The sequence below is a fragment of the Myotis daubentonii genome, chromosome 7, assembly GCF_963259705.1.
Source record: "Myotis daubentonii chromosome 7, mMyoDau2.1, whole genome shotgun sequence".
Taxonomy (NCBI): domain Eukaryota; kingdom Metazoa; phylum Chordata; class Mammalia; order Chiroptera; family Vespertilionidae; genus Myotis; species Myotis daubentonii.
Genome location: NC_081846.1, coordinates 45,667,508 through 45,688,025, shown reverse-complemented (window position 1 = coordinate 45,688,025; position 20,518 = coordinate 45,667,508). Strand labels below are relative to the sequence as shown.

Here is a 20,518-nt window from a genome sequence, read left to right as displayed (position 1 = left end):
CTGCAGGCCTGTCCCCTTCCTAACTAGATCAGGAAGATCTGCAGGGATGGAAGCAACCCCCCAACTGTGTACTGTTTGTGGATAAGGACTGACTTGACAGGACAGATGGTGGTAACTTGTTAAAAAAGACGTGAAGGTACAAACGGAAGAAGAGGCACCGCCCCGGCGACAGGGCAGGTGGCAGGTGCCCCCGCCGAGCGCCCCCGGGTCCCAGGGCGCTGGGGCGGAGGGCGCCCCTGGGGATGCAGGCGGGCACCCGGAGCGCCGCCCCACGCCCGGGCCCCGGGGGCGAGTCTGAGCTGCCGGCGGGGCGGCCGGGCTGGCGGCGGCGCTGGGAGGCCCGGCCGTTCCGCGCTCGGAGGTAGGTGGTGCTGTTGCCGGGACTGTCCGTCTCATTGGCGCGGGGAGCAGAGGCGGAATGTTCAACTCCTGACTCCGGCGGAAGCGTGGGAGCCGCGCGGGCCGCCGTCCTCTCCACCCCCGGTCGCCGCCCCTGCCCTCGGCTCGCGGGGCCCCGGCGCCCCGGCTGCTGCTCGCGTCCGGCCGGGAGCCAGGTGAGGACCGGGCGGAGGCCAGGGAGGGCGACGGTGCGAGGGAGGCCCGCGCGCTCGCGAGTCGTCCCGACGCTCCGGGCCGCGGCCCAGCCGGGAGCCTGGCCGGCGTGCGGGGTTCCCCCCAACCCCCCCGACCGGGAGCTCGCCCGGGCGGCGGCCGCGGGAGCCAGCGCCCCGGCTCCCGTGGGCTCGGCGCCGGACCCCGGCCGCGGCCCGGTCGGAGCGGCTCGGGAAGTTCGGGCGCGTCCCACGCAGAAGTTGGCGCGGGGGAGAGCGGGGCGCAGCCCGGGCCGTGGCCCTCCGCACCGATCGGGTGGCGCCGGCGCGCAGGCCTCGGGGGGTGCGCCGGGCACCTCTCCTCTCGGGAAGCGAAACTCGAGTCTCCCGAATCCGGGCCGGGTGCCGCCGCGCTCCCGCGGAGCCTGCGCGGGCGCGGGGAGACCGCGAACCGGGGCTTCTCCGCCGGGCGGGGCGCGAGGTCTCCCACTCGGGGCGGCCGCTTCCTTCCCTGCGGGAGCCTGCGCCCACCCGCACCCTCCAGCGCCCTCTTCTCCTTCCAGGGGAGCTGAGGGTCACCCGGTGGCGTCCCGGGTTCGTGGGCTCTGGGCACAGCGCCGAGGCCCCGCCACGCCTGGCTGGCCCCTGACCTGACGGCTTGCAGAGCAACTTTAATACAGAACTGGCCGGGGGACACCGGGCTGCCCAAGGAAAAAGGGCGATCGTTGTCAGAGTGCTGGAAACCTGTGTTTCTCATGCTCCTCGAGATCTTGCTTAAGCACTATTTATGGAGAACTTAATTACTATTTTTGTTAGTTTCTTTAATAATGAAAGCAACACACTTTAGTGGCATATTCAGCGATAATGGTGTGTTAAAATCAACTTACAGGATTAATTCGAAGACACCGGAGCTAAGGTGGCTGTAAAGTATATTCTTATTTTACCCCTAAAACCTTTTTGCTTTTCTGAGCTCAGTTGGGTTGAACAGCCAGGATTCCGTGGATCCAAATCTACCAACCCATTTAAAGACAAAAATAGAAAAAGTGTTTCAAGACAGTTAACGTCTTCTTTGGTAGTAGGACCCTCTCCACAGTGAAATTTCATGGTTTTGATTTTCAAAAAAAATATGTGACGGCTGCATTTTGATTATGGTTTTGGTCATGTGTAGGGCCTTTGTTTTCAATTCCTACTACAATAGGGAGAGATTTGGGAGATTGTAAATGAATATGAATTTGTTTTGTTTGGAAAGAGGGAATTAAGATAAAGAAAAATGGTCTTTTGAGCAATGTGCACTGTTTATTTTAATCTTAAACAATTTAGTTCCTATGATAACTTGTTTTGGAATTGTTTTGGGAGGTGTTTTCTTTTTACTGGAAGATATTGTTTAAATCAAAAGTTTTAGTGCTAATAATTCCAGAGTAAATGACCATAATCTGACACTTTGGGGGTGGCGGTAGGGGGTCCAGAAAAACAAATAGGTGGTTGATCTTTTTTCCTTATCCTTTCAGGGAACACATAAGAGCACATTGGAGGAGAGATAGATAGAGTGAGAGAGGGAGAGAATGAGAGAGAGAGAGACAGGGAAATAACCAAATATTAAGCATGATGATTTGGATCTAAAAATGGATGGTCAAAGATCTTGGGAACTAAGGGACCTTCTTGCCAAATAAGGACACTTGGCAGGCTGCACTGTGTATTTTAAGTTAGCACAAGAGTGAGTGTTATTGGCAATATATTGGCTGAGTGCCTATCTGGATCGAGTAGTGTGAATCTGACTCTGATAGGGCTACGCAATTATAAACAGAGTTATGAGGGGCGTGGAGTGAATAATCTAGTCATCAGAGAAAACACTGGCCAGATCGCAATGGTGTTTTGTGAAAAGAGGTTAGATGTAGAGTGAAGCTATTAGTGTGGAGTGAAAGAGAAAAATGGACAGTTGATTTTAGAAATTGATAGATTCAGAGAAAAGAGAGGAGAAAATCAATAATTTGAAAAAGGTATTTGTGGTGATATAGTACTTCTTAGAATAAGACAGCCTTATGCCTGTATCCAGAGATGTTGGCAATAAAAATCAATTTGGCCCTAAACGGTTTGGCTCAGTGGATAGAGCATCAGCCTGCAGACTGAAAGGTCCCGGGTTCGATTCTAGTCAAGGGCACATGCCTGGATTGCCGGCTCCATCCCCAGTGGGGTGTGTGTAGGAGGCAGCCAATCAATGATCCACTTTCATCATTGATGTTTCTCTCTCTCTCTCGCTCCCCACTTCCTTTCTCTTCCTCTCTGAAATCAATAAAAATATATTTTAAAAAATCACTCTGGATCATTTGTTTTCCATTTTATTTTACCCAGGACAGATTGATAGGGAGGGTGTCGTTTACTACTGCAGGGAAGATTAGGCTGCATCTTTTGTGGCTATTAACCTTGCCCTGCTGCACACAAATAAGCAGAGTTCCAGCTGTGAACAGAGATGTGCACCTGTTAAGGAAGGAGAGCTGTAAATACTAGAGCTTAGATTGGGTTGACTGATACAGGGTGCTTTTGTGTCAGACCCTCCCACAGACAGCTCAAGCATCGATTATGCCCTAATAGCAGTTAAATAATCCCAGCACAGTAGACAATCCTGTGAGGACAAAGCAGCCACACATTTGACACCCTAACCCCAGCATCACAATTGCTAATAGGAAGTGAAAGCCTCAGATTGAACTGTACGTGGATGGTAAGCAATCCAGTAATTACTGTAATAAGAAAAGGATTTGTTTAAAGTGTGTGTGGTGGTGGGGGGCGGGGGGGGAGGGCAAATTAGAAGGAGGAAGAAAAATATAGTGGAAAAAGACATATGGTATGGTGGGGGAAATGGTATTACTTTGGAGTCAGACTTGAGTTTGAATTCCAGTTGTGTCAGCTTTAAGTTAGGTAGTTGGCTGGGGCAACTTTCATACCCTTGACAATCAGTTTCCCCACATGTAAGCTGGGGACAGTGATGCCTTGCTTTATGCGACAGCGCATGGAAATGCTTGGACCAGTGCCTGAAACTTCAGCTGCCATAACTGAATAATAGAGAAGGGTGCTTTTTCACATTCTCAAGTTATACCCAGAGAAAGCGGCCTGTCTCACCCATCCCCAACCAAGGCTTGCCTTGGGAGCCTGCTCTGTTCCCAGATCATGGTTACATGTGTCTTAGGGCTAGATGGTTTTCATAGCTGCTCTCCTGCTTTTAGTATAAGGATTTCTAAAGCAGCTTTGTGCACCTCTGTGTTTATATACAGTTTTGTAATGCTTTCAGGGAGAATTGGAAAATTCATGCATTTAAATATCTATATGAGAAGCTTGAAGAATTTGGGGGGTTGCATGAAGAGGGGAAGGTTATGACCTGGAGACCAAAACCAAAATCATTTTATAGCTGATTTTGAGCACAGTTTATCTCCAGGGACCAACATCCTTCTTCCTGGACTTATCTCCGGACTTCCATCCGGGAAAACCAAAGAGAGGAGGCAAGAATTGCTGTCTAAAGATCATGGAGTAATATTTCTCATTAAAGTGTCCTACTGTGGGGAAGAATGCGTTCCTTCAGGATTTGTAATTGTAGGCATAAATACCCCAATGGAAGCAAGCGCTTTCTTTAAAATCGTGTATTTAATCATGAAAATGCACGTAACTTTTGCTTTCTCCTCTGTGTTGTTTGACTTTATTGTACAAGACAACACAAACAGATACTAAGCATGTTTGTTCCCCCAGATCGTAAAGTAAAATCGATGCTGTCGATGTGTGTTTATTCATACACCGTTTGCTCAGTGCTGGGCACCCACCTGTGGGAATACCCACATTTGAGGAGTGCGGGCCCGGTTCTGATCATTGGTGCTGCGCCACCAAGCTCCACAGCTCAGCCCAATGCCTGGGGTAATGCAAATCCATTTTGCTAAGAAAAGGATAGGGTGGATCATCGTCCAAAGAGTTCCTTTTTCTGTGGCTTTCAAGGAGAAAGAGCTCTTTGCCTTGAGGGTGGAGGGGAGCGGGGAGAGGACAGTTGTAGGATAGAAACCTGGCAGGAGGCTCTCACCTTCCCGGCCAGTTTGGGAGGAGACATGTAGGAGGATAACCCAGTCATCTCCATTGTTTCCATCACTGGCGCTGATCACTGTGGTTCATGACTATCCCTGAGAAGAGGAGGGAGACCACTCATACTGTATAGTAGGTTAATTAGCCATTGCTTACTCTGAGCGTTGGAGTAGGCCTTAAAAAACCATTCATTCTGCTAACTGGCTCAGTGGTTAGAGCGCTGGCCTCCAGACTGAAGGGTCCCAGGTTCGATTCCGGTCAAGGGCATGTACCTTGGTTGCGGGCACATCCCCAGTAGGGGGCGTGCAGGAGGCAGCTGATCGATGTTTCTCGCTTCGATGTTTCTAACTCCCTATCCCTCTCGCTTCTTCTCTGTAAAATCAATAAAATATATATATATTTAAAAAAAAAACACCATTCATCCTGCTCTCGGAGCTGATGTGGGGAGTCTCCTACTGTACATGCCCACCTCCCACTGAACACTGTCAGTGATGGGGAACTCACTACTTAACAGGGGGCATCTTTTCTTGGTAGGCGGCTCTAATAACCAGCAATTCTTTCTGTAACCTTTTCAACATATAACTTTTCCTCTGGATCGGTGATGCATAATTTAGGGTCTTTCTTTGGTCTTCTCTAGTTTTAACACCCCCATTTCCTTTCATTTTATATCAAGGTCACTGGGTTTTAACCCTCATATTGACCCTTCTCATGGAACATTCATTCTAGGCTATTAGTCCAAAAATTATAACTCTGTTAGCAGTAGCCAGGATGGTCAGATGCTTTCTATTTGACAGAAAACCAGGTTCAAGGGTAGAAACAAAAGCTGAGTAGCAGCAGGGAAGTGTGGGCCTGATGACTGAGGAGCAACTGCTTTCACACCCACCCCACCCCCAAACACCCAGAAATTCCTCTTCTAGCCAACCCGTAGGAAAGTGCCCTGTTAGTGCTCCTGTGTTTCATTCAGATTCCGAATTCCTGTTCCTCCTGCCTCCAGCCATTGAACACAGGCAGCCCTGCCGTGCCCACGTCGTGCCTTGTGCCCATTTCTCGTGTCCTTGTTGGGCCCCTTGAGCACAGACACTTTGCCACGCAGCGTTTCTGTGGCACAAGTGCACCTACCCCTCACCTGCCTCTCCCTCCTATATTCTGCCTCTGGTCAACATTTAAGGAAGTGTGTCATGGAAGCCTGTTTTTCATTCATTGAAACAGTCAAGTGTAAATCAGACTGTTTCTTTTAGCTAACTCATTTTTATTTTAACCTTTGCTCTAACTAGAGAGTTATGTTATGTATATAGTAAAACATAGAAGAAAGAAAAGAAACAATAGCTGTTGTATTTTTAAGATTCTGAACGTGGAATTCCCTGAGATATCTATGACTGAAGATCCTATTCACTGCCCGGCCGGCGTGGCTCAGTGGTTGAGCGTCAACCTATGAACCAGGAGGTCAGGGTTCGATTCCCAGTCAGGGCACATGCCCGGGTTGCAGGCTCAATCCTCAGCGTGGGATGTGCAGGAGGCAGCCGATCAATGATTCTCATCATGATGTTTCTAGCTCTATCTTCCTCTCTGATATCAATAAAAATATATTTTAAAAAAGAGATCCTATTCACGGAACCTGACCTATTCTATATAAGATATACTGTTTTTCTCCTGTGGCAGCCAGGGAGGAAGGAAAGAGTATCTGTGGTAGACACAGTACTAGTTAGTACTAGTCACATACCTAGTCTCCTCTTGCTAGTATAGATCTTAACTTTTTTTAGTGACTAAAAAAACAGAAACATAGAACAGCAGTCCTGTTCAGGAATAGAATACTTACATCTTCAACTGTGGTGTTATGAACCCCAGACCAGAGCTTTCCCCATGTTCTGGAAGCTAAGACTCTTAGGAGAAAAGAACAAACACTGCAGAACCATTATCCAAGTGGTGTTGCTTTTATACACATGATGATAAAGCACAGTTTTATTAGCTTATTCATTAATTTATGTTTAGGAGGCTGAAATAATACTAAGTATTAGGGCAACAAACATGGCAAAAGAATTTGTCGAGGGCTGGTTTCCAAAGTCTTTTTTGTCATATTCAGGACATAATAAAATTAGTTTTTTCTATATTGCTTTAAAAATAAACTTGTCACTTTTGTGAAGAAGAGAAAAAGGAAAGTATAAATTAGGGATAGAAGAATACGAAGGATCTGAATTCAGAAATAGGCCCTAAACCTAAAAGATAGAAAACTTCAGAAAAAGTCCAAAGACCTATATTCTAGTAAAGTTGGTCCTTTTATAAAGTGGATTTAATTTTTTGACATTATGCTTTGTAGGTACTTACTGAAGCTGGTTGCCGTTTCCTGGGTCTCTTTGATATGCAGTAGATAAGATCTGAAAGAAAACAGTGGCCACCACTGAAAGCAGGTGCATTCTAGATCCCTACCAAAGCCAGTGCTATAATTGAATGAATAGGCGCTAGAAACTCTAGTATCTTTAAAAAAAAAGTATTGACTTTTAATAACTTAAATATTCTCCTTATGAAAAAAAATTTTAATGAAAATTATAATTACTTACTAATAAGATAGATGTGGCAAAAACGGCCAAACGTTAAAAGCGGCAAACAGAGGAAAGAGAAAAATACACAAAGAACCACAGATAAAAAGGATTTAGGGATCATTAGTACATTCATCTACTAATAATTGCTCAGCAAAACTAATGGAGTTATAATATAAAGCAGCTCTGAACATGAGAGAGGAAAACTGTTGAGGAAAGCATACCGACTACAAAGGCTAAAGAAGTAGATGGCCACGTGTGATATCAAGGCTTATTAAAATAATTAGACAGTCATCATTTCCATTTACTGAGCATGTGTGGGACACTGTGCAAGGTCCTTTCACAGTGTCTCCCTCTTCCCAGCAACTGTACAGAGTGGGCGGTGCTATTGCCAGTGAGAAAACCGAGGTCCGAGAGGCACCGTGCCTGTCCGAGGTCGGCCAGCTGGTGAGGGCAGGCTTGCTCTTCCATCTGGAAGATTTATCGAAGAAATCGAATCATACTGTGCAGACTGGATAACTTTTGGGCGATCAGTGAATGTTGAGGCATTCAATAACAGAATGGAAAAGATTCATAATTTTTTTTACTTATTGGTTCTGGAAATGCCATGATCCGAGAAAAAGTGGTTGTTAAAGGTTACTGAGAGGTACAGAGTTCAAACTCACATCTACCGAATTCTAAACCTTGTTGCTGCCCTGTTAGCACTTAGGCGGGGTCTTTCTGTTCTGTTTTTGTTGTTTTGAATTCAGGGCAGAAGTCCATTTTTTTGGATTAAAGGCTAAAAACTAAAAGGTAAAATAATCCTCCCTTTAAGGGTTTCCACCTTAATATGGTTTCACGTTTGATAATAGCCAATGGTGCTGTGGGTGTGTGCTTTCAGTAATTAATAGTTAAATTTTTTAAAATTTTAATTTAAGAAAATTTTTAAAAATGAAAAAATATTGTCTTACTACAGCACTCAGATGATTGGGTTTACCACCAAGTTAGTGATTTTCACCGTTTTCAGAGTTGTGATGCCCTATTAGGCTTTAATTTTGGTGATATCTCTGCTCTAACTCACCCTTCAGTGCTGTGTGGTAGATACTTATTAATATTTAAAGCAGTTTTGAGCATTTATGAAACAAAAGTTAGAATGCTACAAAATTAGGACCGGGAATTGTTGCATGGAGAAAAGTTGCCTTTTGTGTGTAAAAGCAATTATTTTAACATGGTGGGATGAAAACATAGGACTGGGTATACTGTGTAAATACATTTACATAGATGACACTTATTAAATTCTGGTGTATTCCCTGGAGAATACATCGGAAAAATAAGAACACAATTTGATTAGGTAGCAGTCTTCCCCAAGATGCTGTATGATTAATCAGCAGCTCAGGTTTTTCATTCTTCTGGTCATAAGTTGATCCTCTTAGAATAATGATTTTTAAAATTAAAGGAGAGAAAGTTCAAAGGGAAAAACAAATATATGTGGTCTGACACTCACATAGATGGCAGTGGGAATCTCAGTTGGGCTTCACAGGTAAGTCCATGATGCTTTGCCCAGCTCATGGGAGTGAAAACCTGTACCCGTCCCCTCCAGAATTGTTAGTCTCTTTGTTAATCAGATGGGACTTAATTTTGTATGGTCTCAATAAAACATTCACATAATGACATAGTTCCTTAATACATAGCTGGTTTCCAAATGGCGGGATGTATCACAAAGTGAGTAATAGTGATTCTGGGAAGAACATGACTAGTTGCCTCATCTCCGGGGGTAAAGATTGTGGAGATCTGTGCTGTTCAAAGACCCGCCTTCCTCTGACACCCTTAGGCCAGTTTACAGTGTGCCTGATCTACCAGAGTGCATCCAGCTTCCCTGGGCCTGCTTGCTCTGCACCGGAGGGTGTAGAATTAATCATACTGCTCTCACCTTTGGTTCAGATCTCTGTTTATTTTTTAAAAGGATTTCCCTTCCTCTCTCCCTCTTTTCCAACTTCTCCTTTGGACTCAGAGACATCCAATTCTGGAGGTCCCAAACATACGCTCTTCAGCCTCCCAAGAGGCTAGGCAGCTCTTTCCAAATCAGGATTTGCTTAGAGTCCTCCAGGGTGGATGGGAGAAGAACTTGTGAGGTTTTAGATTGTACTTAGTCCGGTTGGGATCTTTTCAGTTGCAAAAGGCATAATCGAAGAATAGCCAGAAACTGTTTATTTATGTATTTGTTCATGCAACAAATATTTTTGAATGGAGAAGTTACAGTGTGCCTGGCTGTGTACTTGGTGCTGAAGATCCAGCAGTAAATAGAAATGGCTTTTGCCTTTGGGGAACTTACAGCCTGGTGGGAACTAAGTGGGAAAGATGAATGAGTAAAGAAAGGAGTTATGACACAGAAGAAGGAAAATTTAACTCTGTTCATGAGGGTCAAAGGAGGTGGTTGTGGACAGGAGTTTGTTTTAGAAAAACGAGTTTTTTAATATTTAAAGACACAAGCCTGTGCAAAGGTGTGGAGATAGGAGAGAGCAGCCTGATTGGAACTGCATGTGGCTCCTCGTGTGTATGTGGGGAACGGGAAGACAAGGAGTAAATGTGGCTGTCGGGGGTAAAGGAAGAGCACCAGACAATGTCCCGGAGTTAAAAGACATGACGTACAGACAGAGTTCACTCAGTCCCTATCAATGACTGCAAAGACTCAGTCCTAAGCGTACGCGATTAATTTCAGGATTCCAGGGATGAATACAAGATCCTAAAAGCTTTCAGAAAGGAAAAGATATGTAAAGAGGATTAGTAACCAGAGCAGCATCAGACTGCTCTACAGCCACATTAGAAACTAGACTATGAAGTAATGCTTCCGAAATTATTTCCTACCTAAAATTACATACCCAGCTGGGCCTCCAATCAAGACATTTTGAGACACACTGATTCTCAAAAAAATTACATAGGGTACTCTATTCAGGTAGCTAACGGGAGATGTGCACTGTCAACCGAGAAAGTAAACTGAGAAAGAGAAGCCAGGAGAAACAAGGACAGGTGTTCACAGAGGAAAATGTGAAGGAAATTCTTAGGATGATGGTAAAGGGAAGGGAAGTTACAGTTCACGTCAGGCCTCCAGAGCAACCATTCTAGCCAGGTTGAATCAGGGTGAAGGGTAAGGAGGAATGTCTCCAAGGAAAGAACAGAATAAAAAAATTACCTGATGTTTTTACTTTATTGAGAGTAATTTTGCAGTTCTTGGAAGAATTTGATGAGGTTAATAAGTGTTAGGTATATAAGAAGCTAAGCAAACAACAACAAAGCAACTAATAACTCTAGGAGACTCAAAAAGTTATCCAAGAAAGGAAAAGTTATTCAATTCTACATAGCACTCCTGGGAATAATATTTACTTTGTCAGACTACTGTAAACCCTGAATATTGACTAGAGTAGTCACTAGACTAAATGTTACCATATAGTTGGAAGCTGGGAGGATTAGGCAAGTGTGGCATATTGTGTGCAAAGAGATTAAGGGTAGTATATGAGGACTAAAGCCTTATCTTCCACTGACAGAAATTAATAGATAATATCTAAAATGGAACAACCAAGAAATTGCAATATAAACACATTTTTTTAGAAATACAGAGGTAAATACCAGAAGAAAATGCTAAAGGAGTTGAAATTAGTTCCCTCTGGAGAGAGAATCCAGTGAGGAGAGGGGTGGGCATAGGAGTTCTAATTTTATTGTAAGCTTTGTAGTTCTATTTTCTTTTTTGTATTTTTATAAAAATGATCAATAAAAATATAGGACTAGCATCTGTAACACTGAGGGAATCTTGCCATGGTGTTTTGCATTCTGTTGAACAAACTGTTTAGCTTCCGTGTACCTATCTTTACCACATTCCTAAATTTTACCCACATTTATTTCTTTTATCTGATTAACTAAATATGAATTGAAGTGAAAGTTGGTAAGATAAATTATTGGCTCAAATATGTGTATGGACTGCCCCTGGGTGCTCGGTATTTTCTGCCTCTAATTTTTACATAGATGCTAAGTTACCTTTTCAACGTTAGAGGATAAACAGTCTCCCCTCTTACCTTCTCCCCAAAGTAGAACAGAGCTTGACTTCACATAAGAAATCACCATTCTTCAGTGACCTGCTCTCCTAAAATGGGATTGCTAGTCAGCTGCACAGTAAGATCTCTGAGCCGCCTGCTTACATCACTCGGCAAAGCTGCAAGCTGTTTATAAAGAAATGCTGTCAATTTGAGTAGATAGAAACTGCCCCCTCCACCTTTTTATTTTGAAAATAATCAACTCCCACAGAAAGATGACCAGAGTAGTAAAACGCCCATGCACTTTCATCTAGATTTGCTAGTTCTTAACATTTTGCCACGTTTGCTTCCCCTCTCTCTATACCCATTTTTTTGAGGGAGGGGGAGTTGAATAATTTTAAATTAAGCTGTAGGTAGCATGCTTTAATATGTCTACCAGCATATCTCCCAACAAGGACATCCTCAAACTAAACGAAAATACCGTTATTTGCCATAGACAATTTAATATTATCTAATATATAGTACATACTCAGATTTTCCTAAAACCCCAGTGATACTTTCTGTAGATAGTTTTGGTCCCAAATCCAGTGATCACGCAGTGCATTTAGTCATTATGTTTCTTTAAGTCCTCCTTATTCTAGAAGTTTCCCTGCTTAAAAAAAAAAAAGAATCTTTCATGACATTGACAGTTAGGAGGAGGCCAGGCCAGTTGTTTTGTAGAGTGTCCTGTCCACGTGTTGCCTTTTTGCTCCCTCATTATAAGATTCTGGTTTACAGTGTTGGCGAGCGTATGTACACAAGCTTTCTCACCCACCTGCTTTTTATGCACGTTCAGAATTACAGTGTTCTGCTTTCTTGTTTGTATGTTTTTGTTTCGTGTTTCCTGCTAATCTGTGGTTTGGCCTGGGGTGCGGAGGGTGAACACTTACCTGGTGCGTCGCAAAAACACCTGAGGCTGCAGAAAATGTCACTCTAATAATCTCGGGGAGGGGACATCCGTTCCTCTGGAAACAAGCATAATATTTTTGTTCAACATTCTTGGCAGAGGTCGTTGGATGACTTAATATACTGTAATCAGGGCAAGTTTTCTCCTCTTTAATTAAGTTTCTGCTTCAGTGTACAGTCCAGGGAGCCACTTGGAAAAACACTTGGCCAGCTTCCCTGTCATCCCTAACCTGAACGCTTTTGCTTTCGGACCCTAAACGCTGACTGTGTTCAGTGTGCAGCGTTTGGCTCCCCTCGCGCCAGGATGCCCAGTGGCTTAGGTTATGTGTATTTTGCGTGAAGTGAGCACAACGTGGAGAGATGGCGTGCCTCACATGCCAGGGGAGCTAGGCCAGCTCGCTGCGGAGGGCACGCTTCCCGGCCGCCCGGCTTCCTGATAGGAGACCTGGTGACACAGTAGCCTTTAGGCAGAGCTCGGGATGTGCGGGAAGGGCGGCTACACGTTTTGTCGGGGGGGAATCTGAGCCATTTCTCTGCGGACAGCTGTGTGGCAGAGTCTGGGCAAGTTGCTGCTGAATTTTGCACGGGCTGCCAGGGTAAGTGTTCTCCTTTTGATTTGTTTATAGTCCTGGTTTTCCTTCTCCTGAGTCATCAAGCTTCTTTCTGGAAGTTTCACGGGACTTATTGTACGTGACCTGAAGTGGGATTCAGAGGATTCATTCTGATAGACTTGTAATCCAACTTTTCTTTCTCTTTCTCTCTGCAGAGTTTGTGGAAGTATAATACTTTGTCATTATGCGATGTCGTCTCTCGGTACCTCCTTTGTGCAAATTAAATTTGATGACTTGCAGTTTTTTGAAAACTGCGGCGGAGGAAGTTTCGGGAGTGTTTATCGAGCCAAATGGATATCACAGGACAAGGAGGTGGCTGTGAAGAAGCTACTCAAAATAGAGAAAGAGGTAAGGTCCTTTCCTGCTCTCACAAGTGGTCACACTGGCGCTTATGTAAGTTTTTCAAGCTCGAGGCAGAGGTCACAGGCTGCCAGGGACCTAGCGAGGCCGTTTCCCAACCTCCATTCCGGGAGCCCCATAAATAGAAAGTGTTGCCGCGTGTGCTTAGGGCTGATTTCTACTCGGCTCATCTGAACTGAGAGGATTTCTTTCCATGGCATGAAATAGACCGAATGTTCTCTGAGCTCTCCTGGAGAGGAGGTAAGATTTCAGACCTTTTCTTTTCCCTCATCAGCCAAGAGGGGTCAGTAAAGAGTAGTGTGTCCAGCTTTCATCCCCCTTCCATTTTCTGTCCCTGAATTTGTGCTCATCAAGAGTTGTCTTTTCAAAAACAAAAAGCACTTCCTACTGAAGTATAAGCAATGCCAGCTTTTTGGATTTCACCTCTGCTTGAGGCCAAAAGTGATGGACCTTGTTTAATAAAGAATTAACAGGTGCCCGACAGAGCTGCCCTGCTTATAAAACCAGAAACGGCTTTCAGAGTCTGGGATACGTGCTGGTCCTAGTCAGGCTCAAAGCTCATGGGCCCTTCATCTTTCTCAGGAACGTGGTACCGTGTCCCCCAAATTCAGTGTGGTGCCTTGAAGAGTGGGGCTGATGTGGAGCTGACCTGCAGGGGCTCAGTGCCATTGATAATTTTTAGTAGCTACCCTCGGGAGCTTGTCTTGGTCATTTCTATTTTCCTATTTATATTTCTACTAGTCCTGCTTTGGCTAGCAATTGTTCTCTTCAGTATCTTTAAGAGTGAACTTTTCCATAAATATCCTTTAATCTCCCTGAATGGGTTTTTTTTTGTTTTTTTCATTAATTGCTGTCAGTGCAACCGTAGCAACTGATGAAGGAAGGAAACCCAAAAGGCAGCACTGTGCGGCCTTCCCCCAGCCCTGCTGTGTGACTGTGATCACCAGCAGTGTTTCCAGTTGCTGGAGCGGGGTCAGAGGGCTCACCTCTGCCAAGGGGTATCTCGAGGCTGTGGAAAGCTTAGATGTGAAAGCTTTTAGAGCCAAGTACGCGAAACAGAAGGGTACTATGCGGAACAAGTTTCCTCCTCCTCATTTCTTGATCAGCACAGTTTTAAATAGTAGCCAGGTAATAAGACCATTCCTTACTCTGGACTGAACCTAGCTTTTTTAATCTAGTGAAGTCTTTATAGGAAGCATTGTCATGCACCCTTTTTATCGTAGGAAATAGAGCTTTGAGAAATGTGTGGAGCCTCCTCAGAGGGACAAGTGAGATCCAGAAGATCAGATCCCCTATTTTTTTTGTTGTTGTTGTTGTTCTTTTCAACTCTGAAACCTCTAGTTGACCAGGTTAAGGGTAGAAAATAAAACAATTCCATCACATTTTAGTCAAAGAAGTATGGAAGTGTGCTAATATTTTTATACATTAGGTCATGCACCTTCAGTACAACGAACATACTATCTTTATGTGATTGTTGGATGTGAGACTTCATGAGACACAAAACAGATGTTGATAGGAAAACAATAATTGCAACACATTCCCTCCACCCCCCACCCATGCTTAATACCTTTTTCGCTACCTTTGATAGAGCCAGGTAAATGACACAGGAAAGCACAAGGGGTGTGGCAGGAGCTGGAAACTGCCAGGTGCTGCTCTGGTGTAAGCTTTTAACCTGCGTGGTGTCATTTGGAAATTGAGTTGGAGCATCCTATATAATAAAAGGCTAATATGCAAATCAACTGAACTGGAGAACAACCGGTCTCTATGACGCGCACTGACCACCAGGGGGCAGACGCTCAATGCAGGGGCTGCTTCCTGGTGGTCAGTGCACTCCCACAGGGGGAGCGCAGCTCAGCCAGAAGCTGGGCTCATGGCTGGCGAGTGCAGCGGTGGTGACGGGAGCCTCTCCTGCCTCCACGGCAGCACTAAGGATGTCTGACTGACGGCTTAGGCCTGCTCTGGGGGTGGGGGGGAGCCATCAGTCGTACATCCCCCGAGGGCTCCCGCACTGTGAGAGGGCGCAGGCCAGGCTGAGGGACCCCCACCCCCTGAGTGCATGAATTTTGTGCACCAGGCCTCTAGTAACTCATAACTTGTAAGTAGAGAAAACAAATTCTATTTCAGCTTTGGGGCTTGGTTTAGTCAGTGATTATCAGTGATAAAGAGATATGGTAAATTATTGCAGAGCAATATTGCATGCCACACCTACTGAATCAACAAGACTGTAAGATGCAGAAAATTTTTGCTTAGGGGATGGCAGTTATTGGAAAGGAAATATGCATTTCTTATGCAAATATTTGTTATACTTTATGAGGTAGGTATTGGCTTGCTGGCTAGGTGTTTTCTAAGTGGTAAGATAAAGGTAATTAGCTCTGGATTTTCTTTTACAGATTCAGTTTCATGTCACTTGGTCATTTTTGCCAATGAGTTTTAGAAGCAATGGAATATTTAATAATGTGTACTTGGCTCACACATGTAATTCTTTAATTAAATATATGTTATGAACTTAGTAAAAGATGGAGAAAATATAGACCAAACTCTTCAATGTTGCTTATGTGAGAGGATAGAGAAAGACTATTGATTTTCACTTTATTTGTAGACCTCTAGTTTAGTGAGTATATATTGCTCTCCTCTGCTTTAGTGCATACATCTGGATTGCTGCAATCAATGATATGCTCCTGTTAGAAATGTAATTTGGCAAACTTTTAGAGAAGAGTTTAGCAAAATCTATTTAAAAATCTTAAAATATTTCCTTTGAGACAGAAATTTTACTTCTGGGACTTTATCCTTGGAAATAGGAAATAATCAGAGATGTGCAGAAAGATGGATATAACAGGCTGTTGTTCATCCAACATGTAGTAGAATGGTGAAGAATTAGAAACCCAAGTATCCTATAACAAAATATCTTTTAAATTATGGTACATCTCATGTGAAGGGTGTGCCAGTGAACTCAGTATATGTATATTAAATTCATTGTTTTGTTCATTTTAAATATGTTACAATTTTATTCATCAATTATACCTCAGTAAAGCTGAAAAAATGATGCTACATTTGTACAGTGGAATTCCATTGCATTTGGAAGAATATTTAAAGAGTTAGGAAAATGCATATAATACACTGCTAACTGGTTAACAAGTTATAAAACATTTTAATATGATCCCAATTGTCTGCTTGGTGTCTATTTCTTTTTTCTGATACTTTCTTTTGTTTTCCATATTTTTCTGTGATGATCTCATGTCCCCCCCTCCCAACATTTTATTATGAAAATTTTTAAAATAAAGAAAAGTTTAAAAAGTTTTATAGTGTACACCTGTGTATCTACCATCCAGGGCCTGTCATTAACATCAATATTTGCTTTATCTCATATATACCCAGCTATGTATCCTTCCATTCATCAATCCACTTTGATGGCATTTCAAAGTAAGCTACAGGCATCAATACATTTCCCCTTAAGTTCCTGTAAAGCATGGCTATTATTACCAGAGTTCAGTATGTGTTTGCAGTTTTGTTTTCTTTTGAGATAAAATTTACATACAATGAAATGCATGTATCACTCGGTTTTGACAAATGTGAGCCCATGTGACCCATATATTTACTTGTATAATTAAATTAAATATTTAATTATAAAATACTAGGGGCCCGGTGCACGAAATTCGTGCACTGGGTGTGTGGGGGGGGGTGAGTGTCCCTCAGCCCAGCCTGCCCCCTCTCACATACTGGGAGCCCTCAGGCGTTGACCCCCATCACCCTCCAATCGCAGGATCGGCCCCTTGCCCAGGCCTGACGCCTCTGGCCTAGGCGTCCGGCCCAAGCAGCAGGAACCTGCAGGGGGAGCGGGGGGCGCCGCGATCGAGCGGGCTCCGCCCCTGCTCCTTCAGGATGCCTCTGACTGAGGCGTCGGCCTGGGCAGCGGGGACCCACAGCTGCAGCGGCCCCGCGATCGTGGGCTCCGCTTTAGGCCCAGGCAAGGGGCCCCTAACTCCTGGGACTGCCAGCTTCAACCGTGCCCAGCTCCCATCACTGGCTCCACCCCTACTTCCTGCTATCACTGGCCAGGGCGGAAAAGGCACCTGATTCTCCGATCATGGCTGGGGGGCAGGGCAAAGGCGGCCCTGCCCCCCAGCTCTTAGCTCCCCGTGCTGGGTTTCCGATCACTGTCAGTGGCAGGGGGCTTCTTCCTGCTTTCCCTTTCGCCTCCCTGCATTGTGCCTACATATGCAAATTAACCGCCATCTTGTTGGCAGTTAACTGCCAATCTTAGTTGGCAGTTGATTTGCATATAGCCCTGATTAGCCAATGAAAAGGGTATCGCCGTACGCCAATTACCATTTTTCTCTTTTATTAGTGTTGATAATTATATTTTAATATAATTAGAAAAACACAATTTTAAATAGTGTAGCTCTGACAATCTATGGCACTCTCTAAGGTTGTTCCAGGGAATTGAGTTTTATAAACCTCTTTAGTATGTCACAAATTACTGATTTTTCAGTCTCAATATGTTCCTCTAAAATGCTTAATCTGTACTTTTCCAGAACAGTGCTACAGGATCTGCAGTGGTGATTTAGCTTGTTTATGTTAGTTACAGGTTTACCTATAGTGCACTATTTATTTTTGTTTTTTAAAAGTCTACAACAGGAAAAAATGATCTGAAGAATATATACCAAAGGTAAGAGAAGAAACCATTATTGTATCTTTTTGGAAAATTTCAGTTGAGCTGAGATCAAACCAAATTGCTGAGGCTGAAATGGAAGCAAGGAGTGGAGAGGGCAAAGAAGGCCACTGTGGATCAGTGTCCCCTCCCAATGACTGCTGGCCCAGGGAACAGTCCCACATCACACGTGTTCATCAGCCTCACAGCGGGGGCTTTAGAGCGGTTCATTTTACCCGTGCTGTACATTTGATGACATGTAGAACCAGACCTGTCTGTACATGGTATCTTTTTTTCCATCTGAGAGATGGAAACCTGCAAGCATTTGCATTAACTTGGGATTTGATATTCAACTGATAGTAGAAACCAGATTTAAGTATGAGATGTGAACGAAACACGATTGCTTTTCATTTTCCCAAAAGAATTGAAAGGAAGTTCAATCCTCAAGAGATAAAATATGAGGCTTTTTCTGCATTTGCCTTGCTTTTTGCAAGGCACCACTTCCTTTATTTAAAAAAACATTTTTTCCTTCCATATCTGACTGTTGTGGAAATGTTGAAAGCCATATAAGTTTAAATTTCAAAACTGTCCCACATTGTAAATATTTATAAAGAGAGCTCAAAAATGTCAAAAACTGATTATAAGAACAGGAGCTACCAGTAACTTTTTATATAAAAGGGGAATATACATGTGAAATAGAAAACACAATCTTAATATTGACACAAAACTAGGAAAGAATGAGAAATAAAAGCTTTTGTTATACAAATTCTATCAACATGACAGCATTTAGTGCTTCATAAAAACCTAGTTAATGTTGTTACTACTTTGTTAGTTCATAGGAGAGAGACCCTCTTTTCTTTGTAGTTCTGTCGCTGGCTTTTTATTAATGAATTATTTGCATTTGCTTCAGTTGTAGAAATGCTGTTGTAATGTTTTCCCCTGTCCCTGAACACAATAAAGAGAATTACACATTTGCCTTCTTTGTAAATCCTCGCCTGCCTTGCCTGGCTCACAGTAACGTACTTGTTCCTTGCTGCTTGGCATCATGTCACTGTAGACTCTCCTTTCATTCTTGTTCAGGAAAGCTGTCCTGTATTTCAGCGCCCACATTTCCTTCATTTACTTTGTGGAGCCGTGAAAAGGCTAGAACACGACCGTCCTCACTGTATCACTGGTTGTGACTTGCGTGCAGCTATGTAGTAACAGAACATCTTGCTCTACCTGATGTTTGATTTTTATAAATGCGCTTGCTTTTGTACCCCTTAGAGTGGCATGCCATTTCCACTTACGGGATTTTAAACATTTCCCTCTGCCATGTTTTGACTCTGTGCTACATATATAAACCATCACTTGAACTAGAGAATAAGAAAGCTAATGAGTTATTTTATTTGCCAATTAATGTAGGCATCATCCAGAAGTCTATATTGAACAGCTGTCTGTCACTCAGCTCTTCTTGATGAGATATTTCTGTTACTGGGAGCTTATAATCTATGGCACTCCAATGTGAACTGCTATAAGGAGATATAGAAAATTAGTGGTTACAAAATAGTCACAGAGAGGTAAAGTACAGCATAGGGATTATAATCAGTAATATTCTAATAACTATGCATGGTGCCAGGTGGGTACTAGAATCATCAGGGGAATCACTCCGTAAATTACATAATTGTCTAATCACTATACCTGAAACTAATATAAAATCATATTGAATGTCAACTGTAATTGAAAAAATATAAAAACAATAATAAAGTTAAAAAAAAGTAAAGAGACATGGAAAATTGGACACATGTTGAACAAATATGTAAATTACATGAGTAAGCATGTGTTACTGATACTTCTGAAGGTAGCACAAACCTTTTGGGAGAGGTAACTTTACAGTGAGGAAAAGCTACAGGAGTGGTTTCTTCTGGGACCGAGGAGCGTCCAGAAAACTACCTGAGTTGTAAATAAAGTTCTTACCATGTTATGTGGAGTGCAGTTACAGTAAGACAGACATCACTCTACGATGTTTTTCAGATTGTTGATGTCACCATAAAAATCTTTCATTTGCAAGAGAAAGCCCCTGTACTTACTTTTGCTCCTTAGTCATTTAACATTTTTTACATCCTTTCAAAACTTTGTTAGATTACTTGTTTACTTGCATGTGGAGGTTATTTTGGGCTTGTCATGTGAGGAACTTTATTGCAACTGTTATTTCATCTGTCATTAAAGAAGCATTATTCTTGGTTTATTAAGCAATAAACATTTCGACTACTTAATGTTTATTCTCCAGCCATACACTAAATACTGTGCTGAATTCAATCAAACCAATGCATGCATTTCAATAAAAATGTTATGTCTTGATTAACTGGTGTTATACAAAGCCAGGCTCTTGCTGCTGGAAGAAAAATAGTAGGAAGCACGAATTGCATTTCTGAGATACTCAAAGTCTAATAGGCAGACAATTGAAAAAATGGAGGAGAGGAAGAGCCACCCGTGAATACTCCTGATAGTTTCAAAATAGATAGGATTTGCTCTCAGTCTTCAGAATAGAATTACCTCACTTGTGTATTAAAAAGGTGCCAAGAATTTTCTTATCTACTTTCTGGTGTAGACAGGAAGTCACTGACATGACATTACCTAAGATAGGGACCTTCTTATCAACTTGTTCTCATTCACGGTTGAGCCCTTCTCCTGGTTAGGACACCCAGTTTCTGTTTGAACACTGTCATGGATAACATGTGAGGTGCAGGCTGTTCAATTTTGGAGCAGTTTCACTCTGAGGAAGTTCTTTACAATGTAACTTTCAGCCACTGATACTGGTTTCCTCTTC

At 43.2% G+C, this 20,518-nt stretch overlaps 1 protein-coding gene across 6 annotated transcripts in view; it reads left to right on the top strand.

The window, feature by feature from the left end:
- Positions 1-418: 418 nt before the first annotated feature.
- The window catches only part of MAP3K20 (mitogen-activated protein kinase kinase kinase 20), a 140,429-nt gene continuing 120,329 nt past the window's right edge, over positions 419-20,518 (top strand). The window contains exons 1-2 of one of the 6 annotated variants that reach the window (XM_059704056.1): positions 419-554; positions 12,857-13,049. In XM_059704056.1, coding sequence (XP_059560039.1) covers positions 12,891-13,049 — 159 coding nt within the window. In that variant the 5' untranslated portion in view covers positions 419-554; positions 12,857-12,890. Of the gene's footprint in view, positions 555-10,726; positions 10,836-12,119; positions 12,687-12,856; positions 13,050-13,134; positions 13,302-20,518 lie in introns of those variants that run through there. The other 5 variants (XM_059704053.1, XM_059704052.1, XM_059704055.1 and 2 more) reach the window with 5 other exon arrangements.